We start from the raw sequence: 18,213 nt of genomic DNA on the forward strand, positions 1-18,213 counted from the left end.
TTGGATTTGAAATACTTCACAGGGAATTAAATTTTGTTCCGTTTTTTACTCTACAAAATTAACAAGCATCTCTCTCTTTGTGAGGTATGCCTCTAATTTGCATTCTTAATTCTAATTGCTTCTGTAGAGATTCTAAAAGCCTTTTATTCTCATAAGACATTTATTTTTAACAATTAACACTTATTTGTTTTTTAAGAAGACAGATATGGGGGGCCAACTATGATTTTGTTTGATATAATAGAACTTTGTATTTGTTCTTGGAATTTCTAGCAAACCTTGTCATTTTGTCAAGTGCCTTGTCATTCTCAGCTACATTTCTGAGACCTGAGTACCATTAGTGAGAGATATGGCTCACCCTTATCCAACAAATCGATTCAGGTCTCCTCCCATCCAAATCTATAGGGCAACAAAAATGTTTAAATTGCAACCTAAAAGGCTTTTTTGTTAGAGGTTTGAGGTTACAAAATGGGAAGAAGATTTGACCCGAGACAGACACACACACAATGGTGGGGATTAATTAGGTAAATGAAGGATCTTTGTGCATTTGTATCTATTTTTCATCCACATCTGTTTGGACTGCAGTCACTCGTGCATGTGTTACAATGCAGGGTATTCCCCAGCTTGCACTATCCTTCACTATACTTATAGCTCCATTGCTGAACACAAGAATTATACATCCTGGAGTTGTAGGCTATGGATCTACTTCCAGCAACAGATAGGTAATATAAGCTTTGCGGCATGAAGTCAGCACTCTCAGGGGTTTCAATATAATTGTTGTAGCAGGTCTACTTGTGAGGTCAGTAAACAGCTGCAAGGTTTCATGCCCTGTCGAGGTAGCTTAACATTTGCTGACTGGTCACTTGTGCTCCTCACTTTTAGTCACTTTACCATATCAACTGTTCGCAAGGATCTTCGAGATTTTGGCATTATCTGGCCAGGACCATGTAGTTTGCTCAGGGTGTCTTAATGGGAACCTACCATTATGTTTCTCATAGTTGGATGGGTATCATGAGGCATTGATTTCAATTAGAGCTGGGTTATTACAGCTATTTTGGGGAAAATATTTTTCACAAAGCACCCACTGTGCATACTATCTTATCCAAACAAGATAATCCATGGTATATACTAAATAATGTACGCTGTACACTGTGAATATATGCTGTTACCAAAGTATAGAAGAAAAAAAAGCATTGTTCTGTATTGATTTGGTGCAAATAGAGATGGAATGGTAATATTTGCAAGTCCATATGAACACTAGCATCACAGAATCATTATAGTGCAGAAGGAGGCCATTCAGCCCATTGTGTCCACACTGGCTCTCCGAAAGAGCAATTCCCTCAGTTCCATTCCCCTGTCTTCTCCCCATAACTCTGCACATTCTTCCTTTTCATATAACTGTCTAATTCCCTTTTGAATGCTTCAATTGAACCTGCCTCCACCACATTCTCAGGCAGCTCATTCTAGACCTTAACCACTTGCTGTGTGAAAAAGTTTTTCCTCATGTCACTTTTGCTTCTCTTACCAAATACTTTAAATCTGTGCCCTCTCGTTCTCAATCCTTTCACGAGTGGGAACAGTTTTTCTCCATCTACTCTGTCCAGACCCCTCATGATTTTGAATTCCTCTAACAAATCACCTCTCAGCCTTCTCTTCTCCAAGGAAAACAGTCCTAACTTCTCCAGCCTATCTTCACAACTGAAATTCATTCTCGTGAATCTTTTTTGTACTCTCTCCAATGCCTTTACGTCTTTCCTAAAGTGCGGCGCCAAGAACTGGACGCAGTACTCCAGCTGAGGCTGAACTAGTGTCTTATAACTTCCTTGCTCTTGTACTCTATGTCCCTATTAATAAAGCCCAGGATACTGTATGCTTTATTGACCACTCTCTTAACCTGTCCTGCCACCTTCAATGACTTTTGCTCATATACACCCAGGTCCCTCTGCTCCTGCACCCCGTTTAGAATTGTACCCTTTATTCTATATTGTCTCTCCATGTTCATCTCACTAAAATGAATCACTTCACAGTTCTCTGCATTGAACTTCATCTGCCACTTGTCTGCCCATTCCACCAACTTGTCTATGTCCTTTTAAAGATCTGCACTATCCTCCTCACTGTTCACAATGCTTCCAAGTTTCGTATCATCTGAAAACTTTGAAATTATGCCCTGTACACCAAGGTCTAGGTCATCAAAGGAATCAGCACTAAACCTGCTCCATACTAGAACTCAGGAACTAGAACTGCACAGATCAGCAACACTGAGATTGTCAAAACTTTGTTCACTTAGTTTTAATTCTGTTGTTGCGGAAAGATGTTTGACCATCATCCTTTGACTAAATGCCCTAGAAGTAGGCAGTATCTATGGCTGCATCACACTGTTGTATTGATTTAGTTTAGATTTCACCCTTAGTCTACTGAAATACCACAGTAGATTTTGATATGCACACATAAACGTGTTTACCATTTGTAACAAAAATGCTTTGCTAAGTCTGAATATTATAAAAATAGAATTAGAATCCAAAAATATGTTTCTTTCTTCTCTGCACAATAGTATTTTAAATCTTATTCTACATTATGTAGTGAAATCTATTTGTCACATTTTTATTTTTCACCTACACACATTTGTTACCTTCAGATTTTACCAAGCGTTGTTCCATAGTTGAGAGGGAAGGCTTGAAGCTTAATCTCGGGCCGTTTCCAATGAAGGGTACCAGTGCCACTCTTCAAAAGTGAGAACAATATGCATCAGTATAATGGCTTTAATGCAAAGAATGCACCAAGACACTTTACAGTTCAGCATTAAGAAAATAACTGCTGAGCCAAGAAGGGAAAGGGTAGGAGGGGCAACTGGTTGAAGATAAGGATTTTGAAAAGGTTTTTCAGAGGAGAGGGAGTTGGAGGGGCAGAGAGGTTTAGGGAGGGAATTCCAAAGGGGTAGAAACCAGATAACTGCCAGGAGGTTTGGGATGAATTATAGGGCTGAATTGTACCGGCCCCACGACATCGGAGGTCGTGGTGGGGTCCCGGAAAATACCTCTGGGAGAGGCTGGCCACGGGCCTCGATGTCGGGAAGGCCCCACCCCATGTTACCAGCAGCAGCGAGGCCTCTTGACGGCCACCCTGCCACTCGGTGATGGGACATCCATTTAAATATGCTAAGAGATGTAAATGAAAGAATAATTACTCACCTCGTCCTGCTCCGATATTACGGTCGGTGGCTGGCACCGTCCGATCTCCAACCGGAGATCTGATGCGGGACACTGGTGGGGAGGGGGGAGGAGGTAAGTATTTCACTGTGGGGGGGGATGGGGTGGGGAAGCGGGAAAAAACTTACCTGATTGGTTAAGGGGGTGATTGGAAGGGGTAAAGGTTTCTGAACTTTGCTGGGGATGGGGGGTGGGGGGGGGGGGGGGGTGGGGTAAGGTCAGATACTCAAGTTAAGTATTTTTGCGGGGGGAAGAGGGCAGGAATGATATGTAAAGCTATTGCGGGGGGGGTGGTGGTGGTTGGGAGAGGGGCTGGAAAGATTTTTCTAAGTATTGTTAATACTTTAAAATTCACTGTTTCTTTAAAAATTTGAACTCTCAGGAAGGGCTCTAAGCCCTTTAAAAATGGCACCAGTGCCCCGCAGTGTTGCCGGACGCCATTGCCAGGGACGAATTGCCCACCCCCTCCATGTAAATGAGCCGCCGCATATAATATCGCGGCGGCTCCGCAGAGCAAATCCCACGCATGCGCCCTGCCATCTTTGAAGCTCACGAGATCGGCGGCGAGCTGGTAAAATGCAGCCCTTCGTGTCTGATTATCTGTCTCACTCTCTATATGAAAATCCTTGGCATATGTTCTGCTGTTACCCCATGTGGCACATCTGAAATTGGGAACGTACTACACGGTAAATGTAATTTATTACATATAGAGGTAGCTAGATAACATTTTGAAGAAGAATTATTAAGGGAGAATTTTGTGAGCAAAATTATTGAATGATGTTTCCAGAGATGATAAGGTATTGTTGTTGACAGCTCTACAACTCTAATGACTGGTTTAAGTGTTCTTAGTGATTGTGTGTTGCTTATTTTGTCCTGCAGACCATTTCTTTGTAGTCTCCATGCCATCTCCTCTGCGTTGGACTAATGTGACTGCCTGCTTGGACTTGGGCTTAGCCTGTGCCACGCTTGGGCCTTTCTTACACAGCACATGTTATCATAAAGATATTCAGTGTATGATTTGTTAATTATTTTTAATTTATGAAGTTGCACAGATTACTTTGAATCTTCTTTATATGAATAATTCTTCCTTCTCAGTTCTCTGTGACCTTTCTTGAAGGTGCTGAGTCATATCAGAGTACAGTTCTATATAGTGAGGTCACTCAGTCAAGTAGCAGTTCTTCACTGGAGGGACCACAGGGCTATGGATATCAGCAGGTTACTTGACCCTGGAAGATGTTGCATCTAAATCTGATCCTGACTTCACCTGGTACCCACTTCCAGATTGACAACTGGAAAGCAACCAGGAGTGGGAACTGTGTTTAATATTTTTTCCCTCTGTCCCAGATCCAACCATCAAGACAACTGAGATCAGCTTATTCTGCACAAACCAGGGATGGAATCTGGGACTGTCCTGTGCCATTGACTTACTGGACCATTGAAGGAGCTTTACAAATGATTTTGCTTTATGGACTACTAATACTTAAAGTAATGTTTTGCTCCTTTTCTTTATCAGGGTAAAACAGTAGCTGACATTTCCAGCCACCTTGGCGTGAAGCACATTGTATTCAGCGGACTTGAGAATGTAAAAAAGCTGACCAATGAAAAGCTAGATGTGCCACATTTTGATGGGAAGGGAGAGATAGAAGATTACTTCAAGGAACTTGGTGCTCCCATGACAAGTGTAAGAATGCCTGACTACTTTGAAAATTTCCTTGATGTGTTTAAACCTGTTAAATCAGGCAAAGGCTATTATGTTTTAGGTAAGTTATTGGCAAGCCTAAAATGTTTTTTGCAACAACTGTATGGTTGGTATTATCAGTAAATACTCTCTATTTCTCAGGATATTAAAGAGAATTTGAAGTACAGTTTACTGCTCTCTTTTCTTCAGTTTTCCTTTTCCAATCCTAAAGCCACAGATTCTTTTTGGGATATGGTCCATGAGAGCCAAAAGCTCTCCAGTACCTCACCTACATGGTGTTCTTTATGTGCAAGTGTAGGCAATGAATGTTGACAGTCCATTCAATTATGGAGGGCATGACGGCCCAGCCAGTCCTGTTCTCACCAAGCATCCACACTTGCATGCATTCCTTCTGGAGATGTTAGAGAGCAATCAGGAGCTGAAACCCGGGCTAGTTTTTCCTATCCCTAGCAAAGGGTACTAAAGCCAATTTTAGAATCCCAGCTACTGCCCTGGCTGAAATCAGGTAACTTAGTACAGGCTGGGGATTTAACCAAACACATCCCTGACCTGTGGTGCCCTTATCTTTGAGCTACACAATGTAAATTTAGGCGATGATTCTTCTGACTTTCGAATGTGAACTTCAGGTCAGAGATTTTCTGTTTTATTTTGATTATGCTGATTTATATTAATGCTGATTCCATTCTTTCAGTTCAGATGTATTGAGAATCCATATTGAACAAAACTGCAGTTGTCAATAGAAACAAGATAAAGATAACTATCTGTGAAATGGAGTTATTGAGCAACAAGTAGAGCAGACACTAGTATTTCACTTTACCAAGCCTTGATAGTCAAGTTTGAAACAAGGTCTCACTGTAATAGTGCTGAATAAGAGTAAATATTATAGCAAAGTGAGAGTTTATTCCTTATAGAAGGACTTTTACTAATTGATTAGTTGTATTTGCTGGTTCTTTCTTTCAATTTCTGCTAATATTTTAAAAAATGTCTGATTTAAATCCTGCTGAACACTTTTAACACATTGCAGGGAATAGTTGAAAAGTAGACAAATGACAGTAGTCCTTTAGGTGTTGTTAGATTTTATATTAGAACTGTGAAATCATTGAATATATCTGTTGTCAACTTGTCTGTTGCCAAATCTTATGTTGCTATCTATCCAAGTGATTGAATAATCATTTTCTAGACATTCCTATGGGAGGAGTTCCAATGGATGGGATGTCAGTCAAAGACTTGGGTGGAGTTGTACTGGCCATCTTGAAAAGCCCTGAGAAGTATATTGGGAAAGAGATAGGCCTCAGCACTGACAAGCTTACAATTGAGGAGTATGCTGCAATTATGTCCCGGCACACTGGGAAAACAATCAGAGACTCTAAGGTTGGTAAAAAAATCTTTCTAAACTAATTGATCAATAGTAAAAAGGAGCATCTACATCAGAATGCTCAAACTGCAGCCCATTGGTCACGTGATTGTTGAGACACAGACAACTCAGTTCTGATTTTACCTGTATTTGTTTTGTTGGTTTGTCGGATTTGAATGGTGTGGCCTGACAATTTAGAAAGAGCTATTTTTAGCCTCTGGTGTATAAATCCTAATTCAGAACACCAAAATCTGTTGGAACCTTGAATTATAAGCAAATTAAAGGAACATAGAATCACAGAATCCTACAGCACAGAAGGAGGCCATTCAGCCTATCATGCCTGTGCCAGCTCTTTGAAAGAGCTATTTAACTGGTCCCACTCCCCTGCTCTGCTCTTTCCCCATTACCTTACAAATTCTTTTAAACTTTCTATGTGGCCCTGAACTGCATTGTATGTATTTTGTGGCCCATGAGCACCAAGAGACTGGACACTTATTACATAGACAAACACCAGCGTTCAAGGTCAGAAGTAAATTTGTTTATTTTAAGAGAAAATTTCTTGGTGATGTTTAACGTTGTAACAGGATTGGATTATTTTTTTGCTCTCAGGATGGGATGATGCTGGCAATGCCTCATTTATTATCCATCATTTATGGAGAAGTTGGTGCTAAACCTTCGCCTTGCACTAACCACTAGGGAAAACTAGGGTATTCGTCCAATGACAATGGAGAAATGGCGATATATATCTCCAAGTCATGATTGTGTGTGACTTTGAGGGGAACTTAGAAGTGTTGGTGTTCCCATGACACTGCTGCTCTTGTCCTTTATAGTGGTAGAAGTTATGGGGCAGAGATGTTCTGTTGAAGTAACCTTGGTGAGTTGCTGCAATTCATCCTGTAGATCGTGCATACTGCAGCCTTAGTGCACCAGTAATAGAGGGGGTAAATGTAGAACAAAGGACAGTACAGCACAGGAACAGGCCATTCGGCCCTCCAAGCCTGCGCCGATCTTGATGCCTGCCTAAACTAAAACCTTCTGCACTTCCGGGGTCCGTATCCCTCTATTCCCATCCTATTCATGTATTCATCAAGATGCCTCTTAAACGTCTCTATGGTACCTGCTTCCACCACCTCCCCCGGCAGCAAGTTCCAGGCACTCACCACCCTCTGTGTAAAGAACTTGCCTCGCACATCCCCTCTAAACTTTGCCCCTCTCACCTTAAACTTATGTACCCTAGTAACTGTCTCTTCCACCCTGGGAAAAAGTTTCTGACTATCCACTCTGTCCATGCCGCTCATAACTTTGTAAACCTCTATCATGTCACCCCTCCACCTCCGTTGTTACAGTGAAAACAATCCAAGTTTATCCAACCTCTCCTCATAGCTAAAGCCCTCCAGACCAGGCAACATCCTGGTAAACCTCTTCTGTACCCTCTCCAAAGCCTCCACGTCCTTCTGGTAGTGTGGCGACCAGAATTGCACGCAATATTCTAAGTGTGGCCTAACCAAAGTTCTGTACAGCTGGGTTTAGAGGTAGGGCACTAATCAAGTGAACTTGCTCTGTTTTGGATGGTGTCAGGTTTCTTGAACGTTGTTGTGGCTGTACTATCCAGGCAAGTGTTGAGTATTCCACCATACTCCTGACTTGAATCTTGTAGATAATGGATAGGCACTGAGAGGTCAGGAAGTGAGCTACTTGTCACAAAGTATCCAGCTTCTGCCCTGCGTTTGTAGCCATGGTGTTAATACTTGGCGATGGTGATGTCATTGAAGATCAAAGGGAGATGGACTTGCTGTTCGTTGAAATGGTCATGACCTGACACTTGTCTGGTGCGAATGATACCTGCCACTTGTCAGCCCAAGCCTAGACATTATCCAGTAGGATGGCATGGGCTGATTCATTGTCTGAGGAGTTCTGAATGGAGCTGATTAGTGTATAGTCGCCAGTGAGCAGCACCACTCCTGACATTATGATAAAGGGAAGATCATTCATGAAGCAATTTTCACCATGTTCTCACCATTCCTCTGATGACGTCGTTTCTTCTGATTTCCCTACTTAATTTCTTGGTGACTATTTTATATTGATGGCCTCTAGTTTTGCTCGTCCCCAAAAGTGGATACACACTCTGTGTCTACTCTATCCAAAACCTTTCATAATTTTAAAGACCTCTATTAGGTCACCCCTCACTGCTGCCAGGATACTGGGCAATGATCTTCATGATTGGCTGCCTATGACCACGTACTAGCTGGACATTGAGGGAGTGGAAGCCCTTTCCGTTTCAGTATGGGACTTGTGGCACTTGCAAAACGATGTATGTGCTGTCAGTGTGACACTGCATCTTGGGGAAGCCTGCAATCCGAGCTAAGCTGCATGCTTCCGAGAATCATAGCACAATTACAGCAAAGAAGGAGGCCATGCAGCCCGTTGCCTCTCTGCAAGGGCAGCTCAGCTAGTCCACTCCCCTGCCCTTTCCCTGTAGTCCTGCAAATTTTTTCTGATCAGGTGCTTATCCAATTCCCTTTTGAAAGCCATGATTGAAACTGCCTCCACCACTCTCTCAGGCAGTGCATTCCAGATCAAAACCACTCACTGCTTAAGAACGTTGTTCCTCATGTTGCCGTTGCTCCTTTTGCGAATCACCTTAAATCGGTGTCTTCTGGTTCTTGACCTTTCCGCCAATTGGAATAGTTTCTCTCTATCTACTCTGTCTAGACCCATCACAATTTTGAACACCTCTCTCAAATTTCCTCTCAACCTTCTCTTTAAACAGAATAACAGCAGCTTCTCCATTCTGTCCACATAACTGAAGTCCCTCATCCCTGGAACCATTCTTGAAAATCTTCTCTGCAACCTCTCCCAAAGCCTTCACATCCATCCTCAAGTGCGGTGCCCAGAATTGGACACAGTACTCCAGTTGAGGCTGAACCAGTGTTTTATAAAGGTTTATTCATAACTTGTTTGCTTTGTACTCTATGCCTCTATTTATAAAGCCCAGAATCCCTTATACCTTTTTAATCACTTTCTCAACCTGCCCTGGCAGAATGATTTGTGTACGTCTATCCTGCACCCTGTTTAGAATTGCACCCTTTATATTGCCTCTCCTCATTTTCCCTACCAAATGTATCACCATACACTCCTCTGCAATAAATTTCATCGGCCACATGACCGCCCATTCCACCAGCCTGCCTATGTCCTCTTGAAGTCTTTCACTATCTTCCTCACAGTTCATTTGAAATTGTGCGCTGTACACTCAAGCCTAGGCAATGAATATATATCAAGAAAAGCAGTGGTCCTTGTACCAAACCCTTGATTACCTTCTTCCAGTCCCAAAAAGAACCATTCACCACTACTCTGTTTCCCGTGACTCAGCCAACTTCACGTCCATGCTGCCGCTATCATTTTTATTCCATGGGCTTCAACTTTGCTGGCAAGCAAATTATGTGGTACTTTATCAAATTCCTTTTGGAAATCCATGTACATCACATTAACCACATTATCCTCAGCAATCCTCTCTGTTACCTCTTCAATAAACTCAATCAAGCTGTTAAAAGAAGCAAGAGAGGAAATAGCAGAGGGTCTGACCATCATTTTCCAGTCCTCACTGGATAAGGCTGTGGTGCTGGAAGATTGGAGAATTGCTAACGTTGTACATCTGTTTAAAAAGGGAGCGAAGGATAGACTGAATAATTACAGCCCAGTCAGTCTAACCTCAGTAGTGGGCAAATTATTGCAATCTATTCTGAGAGACAGGATAAATTGTCACTTAGAAAGGCACAGGTTAATCAAGCTTAGTCAGCATGGATTTGTTAAGGGAAGATCTTGTTTGACCAACTTGATGGAATTTTTTGAAGAAGTAACAAGGAAGATAGATGAGGGTAGTGCAGTTGATGTGGTCTACATGGATTTTAGCAAGGCTTTTGACAAGGTCCCACATGGCAGACTGGTTAAAAAAATAAAATCCCAAGGGATCCAGGGAAATCCAGCAAGGTGGATACAAAATTGGCTCAGTGGCAGGAAACGAGGGTAATTGTTAACAGCTGTTTTAGCGACTGGAGGGCTGTTTCCAGTGGTGTTCCACAGGGCTCAATACTGGGTCCCCTGCTTTTTGTGGTTTATATTAATAATTTGGACATAAATGTCAGGGGCATGATCAAAACGTTTGCGGATGATACAAAGATTGGCCGTGTGGTGGATAGCGAGGAGGATAGCTGTAGGCTGCAGGAAGATGTTGATGGTCTGGTCAGATGGACAGAAAAGTGGCAAATGGAATTCAACCTGGAGAAGTGTGAGGTGATGCATTTGGGGAGGTCAAACAAGGCAAAGGAATACACGATTAATGGGAAAATACTAAGAAGTGTAGAGGAAGTAAGGGACCGTGGAGTGAATGTCCACAGAACCCTGAAGGCAGCAGGACAGGTCGATAAGGTGGTTAAGAAGGCATATGGAATCCTTTCCTTTATTAGCCAAGGTATAGAATACAAGAGCAGGGAGGTTATGCTGGAACTGTATATCTCATTGGTTAGACCACAACTTGAGTACTGTGTGCAGTTCTGGTCACCTCATTACAGAAAAGATGTAATTTCATTGGAGAGGGTACAGAGGAGATTTACGGGGATGTTGCCAGTAGTGGAAAAATGCAGCTATGAGGAAAGATTGGATAGGCTTGGATAGGGTTATTCTCCTTGGAATAGAGAAGGCTGAGGGGAGATCTGATTGGAATGTACAAAATTTTGAGGGGCCTGGATAGAGTGGAGGTGAGGATAGAGTCTATTCACTTTAGCAGAGAGGTCAGTGACGAGGGGGCATAGATTTATCGTGATTGGTAGAAAAATTAGAGGGGAGATGAGGAAAAACTTTTTCACCCAGAGGATGGTGATGGTCTGGAACTCACTTCCTGAAAGGGTAGTTGAGGCAGAGACCCTCAACTCATTCAAAAGGAGTTTGGATATGCACATCAAGTGCCAAAAGCTACAGGGCTACAGACCAAATGCTGGAAGGAGGGATTAGAATAGGTGGATCGTTTTTCAGCTGGCATAGACACGATGAGCCAAATGATCTCTTTCTGTGCCTTAAACTTTCTATGAAGCTAGTTAAAGTCCAAGTGACTGTTAATTTTGTCCTAGATTGTCATTTCTTAAAGTTTTCTGCTGCTTCATAGATGATTGAGCTCAGTGACTTCCAAGCTTCATCAATGCTTGCATTGGTGCTTCCTGTTGAGGCTTTGGTGGGTAGCAAACGTTTTAGCAACAGTGCGAATTGCTGGTATTTGACATTATTGCTTATGCAAGGGATGTTGATATGTGGCAGTCTGTCGTGTTTGGAGCTGTGCAACTATCAGGGGTTCACCTTCACTCTGCTGCTGATGAGCAAGTGGTCAGTGTCGCAATCTATTCTGTGGTAGGTGCGGGTGTGAAGAGCAGTGGGAACATCCTGCCTCCTTGTGATAACTAGGTCTAGTTGGTGCCAAAGTCTAGACCTTGGGGATGTCATGATACTTTGTAGTGATGTCTGCCCTCGAAGAAGGTGTAGGTGATGCAGAATTCATTCAAGGCACATTGGTCAAGAAGGTGTTTTCCATCATCGTTGATCTTGTCCACTGCATGATGACCGAGGCACATTGGCCACGAGTCACTGTCTGCCCCAACACATGCGTTGAAGTCACCCAGGATGTATAGCCTCTCGGCATTTGGGATGTTCCTCAGTATATCACCTAGGGAGTCATAGAAATACTCTTTCTCTGAGATGCTGGCATTCAGAGTTGGTGCATAGACCCAAATGATGTTGACTGCGCCTCCATTGGATGGTAACTGCAGGGAGGTTAGGTGCTCCGAGGTTGCTACTTGTGGCTCAGTTGACTGTGTCAGCCAGTTGCTCATTGCGAAACCCACACCATGCTCATGGCAGTCTTCAGCACTCTTTCCATGCCAGTGGAAGGTGTAATTAGCCTCTCGAATAGAGCCTATGTCAGCTAATCTGGTTTCTTGCAGAGCGGCAATGCCGACACCAGGCTTGTGTAGCTTATGGTCAGTCAGGGCTGTCTTGCGTACACTTGCTGTGAAGTGTGGGTTGTTGTTCATTCCAGGGTACATGGTCCTCACAATCCAGTTTCCAAGCCAAATGGTTACCTTTCTGTGTTTGCTGCATAGCCTAGACATGGTGTTAGGAGGTGCAGACTTGCCTAGCATCTGCAGTCCCCTCTTGACCTCGTAGGCTGGTGTCTAGAGGAAAGACTAAGCCTATGTCGGGGTCTATTTGGATACAGGAGTTGCCGGAAGGTGCTAACTTGAGGGAAACACCACCTCCTAATGGGACTCTACTCCATCTGGTTGGGTTTACTCACTTAGCCATAAGCTCTTGATGATGTTGTTGTTAATGTTGAAGACACTGATCAGCAAGGCCCAGATTGTCACAAACATAGGTGTGATCTTGTCCTCCAGGTGTGTGAAGGGAGCAGTTTCAGGTCACTGCTTCCCGCCTCCAGGTTACCACCTCCATCCCCTGAACCCTCCAGCTACTACGCCCTCAGGTGGTCAATCTGAGATGACTGTAGGTTGCTTAGGAGTGAACTCAGCGCAGGCAAGTGATTTTCTGGCCAGGAACAGGCTGAAGTGGAAAAACCAGTATAACCAGTGGCTAGTCACAGACTCAGCAGAAGATTGAAGTCTCTAAATCACAGCAGTGGTGGGAAGGGTAGTAAACTGATCAAAGTTATTTTAAATATCACAAAAGAGCAGCAAATCAGAGACAGAAGTTGGGTCTTGCAGTATAACCAATGTAGTCCCGCGCAATAGTATCTTCTTGATGTTGAAAGAGATCCAGAAATTTGAAGCCAAGTTTGAAAGCAGATCTAGATCTACATTTTTCCAATTTTTTGTTTACAGCTCACAGATGGTAGGATATGACATTTGAAGATACATAAATGACCTTGAACACTTGTGTGAGGTTATTGAACTTCTTGCGGCACTGTCGCCAGCTCCTCTGGGCTTGACTCCTGGCATTGACCTCCATGACTGACTGCCTTCAGAGTGTGTGCTCGGAGGGCCTCCTGGCCCCCCGCAGATACAGGACATCCCTCTTCCTTACCACCTCTTCCACCAAGGCCTCTAGTGCAGTCATCTGAAAACCTTGGAGCCTGCTCTCTCCCATGTTTCCCAGTTCAGAGTCACTTCCTACTCCTGTCTCAGTGCACCTCCCCTTTAAGCAGTGCAGGCTAGCTTTATGTGGTGCTGACCACTCACAGTATTAGCCCTTCGCTGATGCATGCAGTCAATCAACAGTGTGGTTAGTGTTGGCTGGATACTGAAACTGTTGAAATGAGCAGGCAGCACAAAGTTGCTGTGCTGCCTGCATTGCAATCAATGGGCACGGATTAATCGTGCATCGCGATCCCACGCCTCTTTTCGTGTGCTATTGAATTTAACCCCCACTGTCCCTGCTGGACTATATTGACTGACCCTTGCTCCCTAGGAGAAACACCCAGCACTCACTATCCACATATTTCTTGCTTCTGGCAGGGCTAGGATTTTTGTGAGGAATTGTGGACGTCAACTTACATGCTACCACTTCTTAAGTGAAATGTTTTAGAACATAAACGCCCTGTATCAAGGCCAGCAATGTGAAAACTGCATTGTCTGCCTGTCCAGAGTTAATTTACCATTGCTGCTAATGACAGGTTGCTACTGTCAGCTGTGGCTCAGTTGGCAACACGCTTGCCTCTGAAGAAGAAGGCTGTGGGTTGAAGTCCTACTCCAGAGAGTTAAGCACAGAAATCTAGGCTGACACTCTTGTGCAGTGCTGAGAGAGTGCTGCACTGTCAGAGGGGCTGTCTTTTGGATGAGACGTTAAACCGAGGCTCTGTCTGCCTTCTCAGGTGGATGTAAAAGGTCCGATGGCACTATTTCAATGATCAGGGAAGTTATTCCTGATCTCCTGGCCAATAGCTGTCGCTCAATCAACATAACAATAACAGTCTGGTCATTTTCACATTACTGTTTGTGGAAACTTGCTGTGTGCAAATTAGCTGCCACATTTCCTACATCACAACAGCAACTACACTTCAAATGTACTTCATGGCTGTAAAGCACTTTGGGATGTCTTGAGGCCATAAATGCAGGTCTTTTTTCTGAAAGCAGAAAATAGAACTACCTCCCATGTAGAGTTTCACTGGTTCTGATGACATTGCTACCCTTTGCACTGCAGTGCTCCTCTAACAGCATGCTTCGTGTTGGAAACAGCCCTGTAAGGTAAATGGGGTATTGATTAATCCAGCCTCTGTCACATCTGAAGCTGTAATCCTGTTAATACAAAAGCAGCTACCTGGACAGGCACCTGAAGTGCTGTAACCTGTAAGGCTATGGACCAGGTGCTGGAAGGTGGAATTAGATTGGACGACTAGTTTTTTGGCCAACACGGACATGATGGGCTGAATGGCCTCCTTCTGTGCCGTAATTTGTCTATGGTTCTGTGAACTATTGACAGTATCTCTATACCACTTCTGTGTATCACCATATGGCAAAGAGTCCCAGAAGGCACTTTGACCATGAAATTCGCCTCCTTAGTACCTGGTTTTCCGCTGTTATGAGTGCTGTTTTGCCTCCAAAATGGTGGCAGTAGCGCACATGCACATTTCTGGTGCTAACTGTGCCTGACACCATTTTAGTGAGAGCGTTATTGTGTGAGCGGAGAGCATCTGCTGAAAGTAGGCAGAGTAGGCAGATTGTGACGTCAATCAGCATGTAATGCTGTTTTGACACCAGCGCTGCCACATTGGATCCTAGCACCTCTTAATCTTGCATTGCTGAACATGTGTTCAGCAGCAGAAAGGACCTGCCACCAGTGCTATTTAAAGGGATCATCAACAACTTTCAAGTTAATTGCTGATTGATTTCTGGTTGTTCCTACTGCGATTGTAGAAGCATCTGGTGGTTTTCAGAGCTGTTTAAAGTTACTGAGGTCCACAGGGAGTGGTACAGCACATGCTGCAGGGCTTTGTCCTGACTTCAAGGATTCTGCAAAAACCCATTGCTCCCAGATATGGGTGCAGTAGTATGCATCCTCGTTGGACTGCAGCATGACAGGAGAATGAGCAGTTGCGATACAGGACAAGACGAGCTGCTGGCAGAGGGAGGAGGAGGAGTGCTCTCAGCAGGAGACCATATCCTCCCAGGGTGTTCAAGGAGCATTTTTCTTACCTCAGCCTCAGTGAGGAGCAGTGTGTCAGGTGTCTTCAATGCAGATGTCCTTATGTCATCTCAGCAATCCTGGTAATGTGTCGGAGGACAAATTGCTGGACTGCTGTGACACCCTATAAGCCCTTTGAACATTGGTGTCCGCACCTATGATGGCAGCAGTCTAAACTTGCGTGGCAGCAAGCTGACCTTGCATGGCTTCAGTCTGAGCTTCCCCTGCAGCACCAAGCCATTGGGTAGTTTCTACTTGTGCTGTAATGGAAGCCGAGACATCGGCCATGAGGTTGCTGCATCATGCAGGTGTGCTAATGCTGGAAAGTATGGGCTCCAAGCTCTGCACAAGGCCCTATGCCAAGTTGGTACCTGATTCCTCCATGCTCTTTGACATTGACTGCAGCTTTCTGACAGGCCTGCCAATCCACCAAGCATTTCATTGTGCATGCTCATTACCCTTCTTGTGTGGACAACCCAATCAAAGTCCTCATCTGAGTCCTCTGCACCAGAACTCATGTGCAACTCATCCTGCGATGAGCTGGTATGTATGCTGTCCTTGTGCCCTGCCCTGGCTGCAGGCTACTTGTGCCCGGTGTGTCGCCACTTGCAGATCCCGCCTGCGAGCTATCCTCGAAAGTATGCATAGTGTCAGTATCTGAGCTGGTGGCTGCAAGTTTGAGAGCGAGTGATGGTGTTTCTTTATTATCATTGTTTTCCTTCTCTTCCATCTCTTGCCTGGCCAGGTTGCAGTTCTTGGGTATCTGAAATGAGAAAGGCACATGGTTAGGGTTGTGGTGAGGGGGGGAAAGCAGTAGGTGCATGCTTACACCATCTGCAGCTTTAAACTGGAAGAGATTGTTGATTAAGTGGGATGAGAAAAGGAGGATTAGATATTAGGATATAGGCGTCAACTCCACTGCTGGCCACAGCCTCAGTTATGGCCGCTCCAATGATGGTTTCCATTGTCTATTCTATTGGACTAAGGATATTCCATCCTGCTGACTTAGGTGCTGTTCCCTCTGGTTATGTGAAGCCTTGTCCTGCAACAGAGAGGGAAGTGTGTCAATGAAGTGCGGTGTAATGTGTTTGAGTGAAGTCATTGTCATGATTGATTGAATGGCTGGCAGAGAGTGAGACGTGGATGCGAGGCATGCAGCAGTGCTAGGTGTATGAGGGTGAGGTGAAACTATGAATACTAGATGTGAATTGTGATTGACAGAGATTGTTGGTAGGTGAGTGATGGGGCATGGTGCATTGAGCAGTGTGTGAGGCTGTAGTTGTTCAGTTGGTGGTATATGCTATCTGAAGATCCATCCACTTGACCACTTGTGTGAGGTCATTGAATTTCTTGCAGCATCCAGATCCTCAAGGCTAAACCCTTGACGGCTGCGGTTATTTGGTCCACTGCCTTTACAAAGTTTGTCTGGAGGGCCTCCTGCCCCCCTATGGATAGATGACATCTCCACCTCCTGCACAAAGACCTCTAAGAAAATCTTGGAGCCCAATCTCTGACATGTTGTGACATTCTTGAGTCATTCTCAGGTCGGAATCAGATGTAGAATGATTTAAGGAGTGCAGTCGGCTTTAAATAGTGAAGGTTACCTTTAACTCGTGCTAGCCTCTCAGGATTTTGTACCCCTTGCTTAGGTGTGCAGCCATTCAACAGTGTGCTTAGCATTGGCTGCATGCTGAGAATCATTTAAATTAGCAGAGAGCACAAAGTTTGCTGCCCATTTTCGGGCCCTCTCCAATTTTGTGGCCTTTATCTGTGCAACCTGAGCTCCTTCAAAACAATGAGAAGTTGTGTCATTTGAACCACAATAATGTAAGTAGCTTGATTCAAATAACTGCTGATTGCTCTGTTGTGTAACCCAGACCTCGATTGTGTACAATTGTAGTTTGATGCAGTCCTCCTTCAGGTACAATGCTGTATTTTATCAACACATCTGATATGTAACTGGGGTGCCTGTGTCACCAAGAAGACCTGAAGAGCTGCTTTATATGATCGTCGTGAATCACGGGACATTAAAGCATTGATTGATTTTTCTAAAACAAAATTGACTTAAATGTAATTGTTTATATAAAAACTCAGTCTTGATTTTGGCCTGTTTCTAAATGCAGTTTTTTTTTCCTTTAGCAAAAGATTCTTGGTCTTATTAATGCTCAGATCCAGGATTGTGCAGTATTAATTTAACATCAGTTGTAAATACAGCACAGCATTTCTTGAATGGGAATACATGTGCGATTTTGAACAGAGATAACAAATTTCCATTATTATTTCAGATATCAACCAAGGATTTTGAGAAACAGAATTTTCCAGGAGTGCAAGCACTTGCCAAAATGTTTCAGTTTTATATGAAACAACCTCATCGCAACAAAGATGTAACATTAATGTTAAATCCTAAGGCACAATCCTTTGAGGAATGGATGTCAATAAACAAGAATGCCTTCATGAAAGACTGAACGTCAAATAATATCTTTTTGAATGTGGATAAATACAATTTAAATAAACATCTTGGTTAAAACAACTGACAGCTGATTCACTCCAGTATCAGACAAGCATTATTCTCCGTTTAGTATCAGACAAGGTTAATTCTCTGTATAGTATCAGTGTTTCATTATTCTCAGTGTGATATCAGTTGAGGATACTTCTCAGTGTGATATCAGTTTAGGATTATTTTCAGTGTGATATCAGACAAGCATCATTCTCAGTGTGATATCAGTTAAACATTATTCTTGGTGTGCTATCAGTTGAGGATTATTTTCAGTGTGAAA

General features: G+C 43.5%; 1 protein-coding gene across 2 annotated transcripts in view; it reads left to right on the forward strand.

The window, feature by feature from the left end:
* LOC137371756 (nmrA-like family domain-containing protein 1) overlaps positions 1 to 17,966 on the forward strand; it is an 80,216-nt gene extending 62,250 nt beyond the window's left edge. For both annotated transcript variants that reach the window (XM_068034604.1, XM_068034605.1), the window contains exons 3-5: positions 4,717 to 4,963; positions 6,083 to 6,273; positions 17,722 to 17,966. In XM_068034604.1, the coding sequence (XP_067890705.1) occupies positions 4,717 to 4,963; positions 6,083 to 6,273; positions 17,722 to 17,901 (618 nt within the window). In that variant the 3' untranslated portion in view covers positions 17,902 to 17,966. The remainder of the gene's footprint in view (positions 1 to 4,716; positions 4,964 to 6,082; positions 6,274 to 17,721) is intronic.
* Positions 17,967 to 18,213: the final 247 nt, after the last annotated feature.

Source organism: Heterodontus francisci, chromosome 7, assembly GCF_036365525.1.
Source record: "Heterodontus francisci isolate sHetFra1 chromosome 7, sHetFra1.hap1, whole genome shotgun sequence".
Lineage (NCBI taxonomy): Eukaryota > Metazoa > Chordata > Chondrichthyes > Heterodontiformes > Heterodontidae > Heterodontus > Heterodontus francisci.